Here is an 8,162-nt window from a genome sequence, read left to right as displayed (position 1 = left end):
TGCTCTCTGCTGCCACCTCTGTCCATGTCAGGAACTGTCCAGAGCAGGAGAGGTTTTCTATGGGGATTTGCTGCTGCTCTGGACAGTTCCTGACATGGACAGAGGTGGCAGCAGAGAGCACTGTGTCAGACTGGAGAAAATACACCACTTCCTGCAGGACATGCAGCAGCTGATAAATAATGGAAGACTGAAGGTTTTTTTATGGAAGTAAATTACAAATCTATATAAGTTTTTGACGCCAGTTCATCTGGAAAAAAAACTGTATTTCCCCTTTAAGGTTTGCCCACTACCTTAGGAGTCCATTAGGCTTCAAAAGAGCAGCCATGAGCATGTTTGGCCTCATTTCCACTTCTCTTGGCTATAGGGTTATCAGGTGACCCCAGATATAAGCAGTGTATATAGTACCTATAGAATTGGTGATGGTCTCTGGGTGTAAGAAGGGGTAGTGGAGGTCCCTGGTATGGTGCCCATCCTCCTCTACCCCTATAATCGTATAAGTAATAATCAGATCGAACAGACATCCTAGCCGGCGGCAGATTGCTTCTTGGTGTAGTTCTGAATGGCCGTCTGGAAATGCTCGGTGGTGTTGAGTTCTGGTCTGAACAGAATAACGTAACATTTTGGAGTGAAGTATCCGATGAGAATCCCCATCACGCTGACTAATACGGCCGCCACGTTGACGGCCGCTATGTACTTCCCCTGGTAGACGATGTAGGTGGTGAAGAAAGCGATCCAGGAGAAGAAATAGACCAACAAGCTGAAGGAGATGCACTTGGCCTCGTTGTAATTGTCCGGTAAATCCTTCCCCATGTAGCAGAAGGTGAAGCACAACATGGTGAGGAGGCCGATGTAGGCGACCTGAGCCACCGAGCCCACCGAGGCCGTCTCCGAGCACTTCAGGATGATCTGCTCAGGGAACGTGCCGTAATCTTCAATGGGTGACGGCCGCTTCACCACCATCCAGATGATGCAGATCAGGACCTGACCGGCCGTACTGACAGCAACGAAGATATCCGAGCCGTTCTTCTTCACCCACATGTCATACATTCTGGGCATGTGTGTGGCCATTTTGAAGATGCAGACAATCTGGAATGAATGGACCACAATGCAGGAGAAGCAAACGGTGAAGCTGACGGAGAAGACGGGTTGTCTGACCAGACATGTGACCACCCCCGGCCTACCAAAGTAACAGTACAGGGTACAACAGGAGCCCGCCAGGCAGCATAACATCAGCAGACACATCTTACCCCCTGCTGACTTCACCACCGGGGTGTCGAGATTCTGAACGAATATTACGGCAAACGCCACCACTAACAACAGCAGCAAAGTGATAATAAACAGAAGGACGAGGGACAATGGGTCCGTCCATGGCAGATACTCCAAGCTCCTGGGGTAGCAGAGCTCACTCTTCATGGGCGACCACTCATCGGATCCACAAGGCCGGCAGGTGTACAGATCTGTAAAATGGATGATATTGGGGTTAGGTCGATGGTGTAAGTAAGAGACGGGAAACATTCACTCCTCCGGCCAAAACTACAGTTCCCATCATGCCTGGACACTACAGATTACATATATACAGGGGTCTCATGGTCTCCAAATGGTTTGGTATTGGCAAGCCTCAGCATTGAGGCACGCTCTGTCACCGAAACATGGCGGAGTGTAGCTCCATGCCTCTGTCTCCTTCTATAGACACTAGACCAGGGAACAGATTAGTCGGCATCTGCACTTAGGGAATCTTATGAGACATATGGAGACCTGATAGATATCTGTGTGTCTGTGCATTTATATACTAACATGCCGGGGACCCCTGCCTCTTACCGCTTGTGTTGACAAAAGTCATTTTCGGACAAGGAATACAGTCGAAACAGCAGGAATGAGCCCCGGTCTGCACTCGCCTTTCTCCTTTCCCACATTCTCTTGAACAAATCGATTCGGGAACCTGCGGACGCACAGGAACAATGGCCGTATGAATACAGAGGATGATATAATACCGCAGTTAGTGATGGTTCCTTCCATTAATTTCACATGGCTCCCACCGAGACCATCGATGGAAAGGTGCACATCCCGTCACTGTTACTTCTATACTCAACAACTCAACTAACACTGGAGCTACAATGGACTTTATTGCACAGAGAGAGGGACCCCAGAGCAAAAATTGGCTCCAGTTCCCACCATCACACACCAGGGGTAAAGCTACAGAGCAGGGGTGTCAAACCTGCAGCCCCCCCACCTGGTGCAAAACTACAATTACCATCATGGCTGATGACTTCTTTTCAGGTCACATTGCTTCTCCATTGGCCACTACTGGATGCAGTCATCCTAGCAGATAGTACATGGCCCAGGCCTCAGCCCTCCGGGGACCCCTGGCAGAATGCGCACTGACTTACAGAGTTATCCTTGGTGTGCCATTTAAGCTCCTCCATCAGCTGGAGCCTTCCTGCAACTTTGCTGTATGAGCCAATAACCTTGAAGGAAGGGGCGTCTCCATCCCAGGACCACATCACTATGTCATAGCCGGTGGCTGGGTCCCCGTTGCTGTCAAAGCAGATGGACTGATTGTAGAGAGTGAAATTCACCTTCTTCACATATTGTAAGAGCTGGTAAGGAAAACAATAGAATGAGGCCCTTGTTGCAGGTGGAGGGTCTGCAGACAACGTGGATCAAGACGAAGACGTCACCATTTAAATCTATACAGCAATGTAAAGTGGTTCCAGACACCTTTCCTATGTTATGGATATATGGATGTCTCAGGTGGGAATATCTGCTATGCCAGTTCTCCTTAGACATCATAGACTGGGAATGTTAAATTTTAATGCCCAAAGTGAAAAAAGCCACTATCATCGGAACAGCTGCACATTTGTAAATGTGCAGACAAGGCATCGAGAGGCCCATCGCCTGCCGCCATCCCTGCTGTCCTCTATCGCCAGATGTAGAGCTGCACACAGTCTGACGTTATCTCGTCGCCTGCCACCATACCGTATGCTGTCCCTGCTGTGCTGCACAAGTGTGCTGTGGTGAGCTTCCCATGATGGCCGGAAGCCGCCATACCGTACACTCTGTCCCTGCTGTGCTGTACAAGTGTGCTGTGCTGAGCTCCCCCTGTTGGCCGGAAGCTACCATACCGTACGCTCTGTGTGCTGTACGAGTGTGCTGTGCTGAGCTCCTCCTGTTGGCCGGAAGCCACCATACCGTACGTTCTGTCCCTGCTGTGCTGTACGAGTGTGCTGTGCTGAGCTCCCCCTGTTGGCCGGAAGCTACCATACTGTACGCTTTGTCCCTGCTGTGCTGTACGAGTGTGCTGAGCTCCTCCTATTGGCCAGAAGCCACCATACCGTACACTCTCTCTTCCTGCTGTGCTGAGCTCCTCCTATTGGCCGGAAGCCGCCATACTGTACGTTCTGTCCCTGCTGTGCTTGTGACATGTGAATTATTCTTCATTGAAAAATAAGCCATCCCCTGAAAATGAGACCTAGCGCATCTTTGGGAGTAAAAAGTAATATAAGACACTGTCTTATTTTCGGGGAAACACAGTAGGAGAGTCAGACTGCATACACCAAATGGGACTGATTTATATTGAGCTACAATACCAGACGTGGCCTTAGGATAGAGGTGGCGCTGTGTATGGTAAATGATGAATGTGCTCTGTCACTTCCCCTCGTCTTTGCTGTGTTCCCATTGGTCGTGTTCAGACACTTACCTGCCATGGATAGACAGTCTCATTTCTGCACCTTCTAGATCTACAGTCCAGTAATTGGTGTAAACCATGGGCAATGGCGTAGACGGCAGAATACACATTAAAAGAGGTTGACATGGCGAACTGGTTGGGGATGGACATGTTCTGCAGAGTGAATGTGCGGCAGTTCTGACACATTTGGTTGCAGTCATATTGACCTGAGGCCGTCGCCTTCACCGATTTCACGTAGTCCATCTCAAAGTCTATGAGCCGGGGGAATGAGATCTGCTGCACGGACACCCCCAGGATGGAGCCGATGCTCCTGATGTTTGGCAGCGCAGCGACCTGCGAGTCCACGCTCCAGCTCTCGCTGCCGATCCACACATAGTCCGTCACGTTGGCGTTAATCACTTCTTGGAAAAATATCCTGGCATTGAAGTAGGTTGAGAAAACCACAGTGAGCCGCACCCGGACCTGCACTATGTTAGCCACCATCCTCCTGACACTAGTCCTGTCCGTGCTGTCCGGGATTAACCCTTGGTAGGCTACACAGAGGCCATTGCTTGTTGCCAAGGAGTAGAGGTCTTGTAAGCCCTGCCGGCCATAGTCATCGTTGCTGCCCACTATGGCGATCCACCGCCACCTAAATCTCTGCATTAAGGTCAGAATGACGTCTATTTGTAGTTTGTCGCTGGGGATGGTGCGAAGGTAGGAAGGGTATAGCTGCTTCTGGCTGAGCGACTCATGGGAGGCCGAGTAACTGATCTGCAAGATATACATTAACCTGGTTACTCTAGTACAGCATAGTATATGTACAGTTCATATACAGGATACATATACTGTCACTGTGTACATACATTACTGATCCTGAGTTACATACTGTATTATACTCCAGAGCTGCACTCACTATTCTGCTGGTGAGGTCACTGTGTACATACATTACATTACTGATCCTGAGTTACATACTGTATTATACTCCAGAGCTGCACTAGGGGGTACTTCTTATTTAAGGGGTACTAGGGGGTAATTCTTAAATTTAAATGGGTAATACCAGGGGCTGTAAATATCCACATGCATTGTTGTCCCTCTTAGGAAAGACATCATGATGATGCGGACTACAGGGCAGATTGTAGCTTCTCTGCAGCCTAAGGCGAAAACTGAAATAGAGCTTAGCCTCAACACTATTATACTGCCCTCATATTTGCCCTCCCAGTTACAATAATCCCCCTTCTATTCCCCCTGTGCCCCCAAATAGTAATAATACCCCTCTTATGCCTCTAAGAAGCCATAGTCCCCCACCTATGCCTCCAAGAGTCAATAACCCCTATTCTGTGCCTCAAGTAGTAATAATCCCCCCTCCTGTGCTTTAAAATAGTTATAATCCCACTTACTGTGCCCCTGACTAGTAATAGTTTCCCTCCTGTGCCCCCAAGTAGTAATAACTCCCCTCCTGTTCCTCCAATTAAGAATAATTTCCCCATGCCTTTAAGTAGCGATAACCCCATCCTGTGCCCAAAACTAGTAATAATCCCCCTCCTGTGCCTCCAAGTATTAATGATCCCCCCTCCTGTGCCTCCAAGTAGTGATAATCCTCCCTCCTGTGCCTCCAAGTACTAATGATCCCCCTCCTGTGCCTCCAAGTATTAATACCCCCCCTTTGTGCCTCCAAGTATTAGTGATGCCTCTCCTGTCCCTCCAAGTATTAATGATCCCCCTCCTGTGCCTCTAACTAGTAATAATCCCCCCTGTGCCTCCAAGTAGTAATAATCCCCCTCCTGTGCCTCCAAGTAATGATAATCCCCCTCCTGTGCCTCCAAGTAGTAATAATCCCCCTCCTGTGCCTCCTAGTGATAATCCCGCCTCCTGTGCCTCCATATAGTAATAATCCCCCTCCTGTGCTTTCAAGTAGTTATAAACCCCCCTCCTGTGTCTCCAAGTAGTGATAATCCCCTTCTGTGCCTCAAAGTAGCGATAATCCCCCTCCTTTGCCTCCAAGTAATGATAATCCCCCTCCTGTGCCTCCATCTAGTAATAATCCCCCTCCTGTGCCTCCATGTAGTAATAATCCCCTTCTGTGCCTCAAAGTAGCGATAATCCCCCTCCTGTGCCTCCATGTAGTAATAATCCCCCTCCTGTGCTTTCAAGTAGTTATAATCCCCCCTCCTGTGCCTCAAAGTAGCTATAATCTCCCGTTCTGTGCCCCAAGTAGTGATAATGCCCCTCCTGTGCCTCCAAGTAGTAATAATCCCCCTCCTGTGTCTCTAACTAGTAATAATCCCCCTCCTGTGCCTCCAAGTAGTAATAATCCCCCTCCTGTGTCTCCAAGTAGTAATAATCCCCCTCCTGTGTCTCCAAGTAGTAATAATCCCCCTCCTGTGCCTCCAAGTAGTAATAATCCCCATCCTGTGAGCCCAAGTAGTAATAATTTGGATTCGGATGAACCCCATCATGCTCGAAGTTTGCTCAACTCTAGTATTATTTCCCCTCCTGTGCCCCAAAGTATCATTAATCCCCCTTTCTGTGCCCCCAAGCAGTCCAAGGAAGTTTGGTGTTACACTGGAGTCCCTGCTTCTGTACCCATATCCTGTTGTGCAGTATACTACTCCCTGCTCCTGTATATACACATATAATATGTGCATGGCTGCTCACTATGCAAAGGCCCCCCCCAGAGGCTGCATAATCTTCTGAGGCAAGATGCAGCCCTGGCTGACTGTATTCACTCTTACCTGCGGCATTAGAAATTTCCCTAATATACTTGCTGTAACAAATGCAAAGGTGCTGCCAGGAGGTCCCACTAAGGCGATGGTTCTCATTTCATAGTCTGTGAAGTTGTTTCTCATCCTTATATAGGGGGCCCCGCACTGGGACAGGATCTTCAGCGTCCCGTATATGTTGGCCGAGTCTGAACAGGTGTCATACAGCTCATAGCCCAGAGTGACATTGGGGAGGAGGAAGCTGGAATTGTTGATTTCCTCAATGGCGAATCTCATTGCTTGGAGAAGGTGATAGCCGTGGGAATTGAAGGGGGTTCTGCAAGGATAGACAATTATTCCATAAGGCCAGGGATGGCATCAGCACAGGGCGTACAGGGCATTAGGGGCCCAGAGAGGGAGAGGGACCCGGTGCTGTAATGTTCAGCCGCTTACTGTAGTGCAGAGTGAGAGGCTGAACATCAGAAGACACAGGAGATGGAGCAGGACCTGCACAGAGAGAAGGGTGAAGGACCTGATCACATGACCTGAAGGTCCTCAACCTTACAGTGTGCAGAGCAGTCCCACAGAGAGGAAGAGAGAAGACTGAGCTGTTAGTGCTGTGTGTCAGTCAGTCAGTGTCATTTAGCGTCTGTCTGTCAGTCAGTTAGCGCCAATGTGTCAGTCAGTTAGCTTCAATGTGTCAGTCAGTGTCTGTGTCAGTAATATGTGTTTGTGTATATTAGTGGTGTCTCTGGTGATTGTGCTATAGTGGATGGATGAGGGGTCAGCCCTGCATAAGGCCCTATAGCTGGTGCAAAACTACAATGGCATGATGGGAGTTGTAGTGCTGCAACAGCTGGAGGGGCACGGGTTGGGGAACATAAGGAATGGGAGACTGTAACCCTATTATTCCCCCTCCATATCTTACCTATCACAGCTGTCAATCACAGGGGTGGAAGATATTGAGGCATCGGCTTTATGACAGGTGAATAATCCCCCTATGATGTAGTCACCAGGGACACTGAACTCAGTCTTATACTTGGTTTCCTTGCAGCCCAGAGCCAGGTAGCTATATACAATGACCATGAAGATACGGCCGGACCCCGGGGCTGTAATAAGCATGATGTATCCAGGACCGCGGCGGAGCGATGGCGCCATGCAGCGCTAGTATGGAGAAGAGGGAAGCTGCCGTCCGGGCTGAGTTATTAGCTCTGTTCTGCAGGGGTGATGGGCGGCTGTGTAAATACATAGGACGCCTGCCGCAGGATCAGCATACTGCCTCATTTGTATACGTGTAGTCTGCGCCTTCAGCTTCTGTATCATCCGGGGATTATAGAAGAGGAAACTAAGTGGTGAAATAAACGCATTCAAATCGGGGATCAGCGATGATTGCCGAAGGGATCAAACTCTTAAGAGTCCAAATATTGGACATCAGAGGAGAGAAACATATATACAAATGCCTAAAAGGCAGATATTACACTCTTAAAGGGGTATTCCACTCACACATAACTTTTGATATGTTGCTGCCCATGGTGAGACTAACAATTCCTTCCATACTTGTTATTATCTATTCAGTCTCCTTCCCCCAGTTCTCAGTTGCTGTTTTCTGCTGAAGACACAAAAATCTGTGTGATCCTTTCTCTCTGTCTCCTCCCCCCTCCCTTCTAAGTTGGCTGATGTAAATAGGTCCATGGCTGACTTTATCTGCAACATTGTAGCTTCTTTGTAATGCTGGGAGGATTAGTCACAGTAAGTTCATCTGCAAATTGACCAAAGAATAACCCTCCCAGCATTAC

General features: G+C 48.8%; 1 protein-coding gene across 1 annotated transcript; it reads right to left on the bottom strand.

The window, feature by feature from the left end:
- Positions 1–514: 514 nt before the first annotated feature.
- TAS1R1 (taste 1 receptor member 1) lies at positions 515–6,513 on the bottom strand. The gene is made up of 5 exons (XM_069948695.1): positions 6,400–6,513; positions 3,698–4,438; positions 2,388–2,597; positions 1,819–1,939; positions 515–1,457 (listed from the first exon to the last, which is right to left on the bottom strand). Exons 1-5 carry the CDS (start codon positions 6,511–6,513, stop codon positions 523–525), a joined length of 2,121 nt encoding a protein of 706 aa, XP_069804796.1. The 3' UTR covers positions 515–522.
- Between the last annotated feature and the right edge of the window lie 1,649 nt (positions 6,514–8,162).

Source organism: Dendropsophus ebraccatus, chromosome 12 (assembly GCF_027789765.1).
Source record: "Dendropsophus ebraccatus isolate aDenEbr1 chromosome 12, aDenEbr1.pat, whole genome shotgun sequence".
Lineage (NCBI taxonomy): Eukaryota > Metazoa > Chordata > Amphibia > Anura > Hylidae > Dendropsophus > Dendropsophus ebraccatus.
The sequence above is the reverse complement of the archived record's forward strand: the minus strand, read 5'-3'. Positions and strand labels throughout refer to the sequence as shown.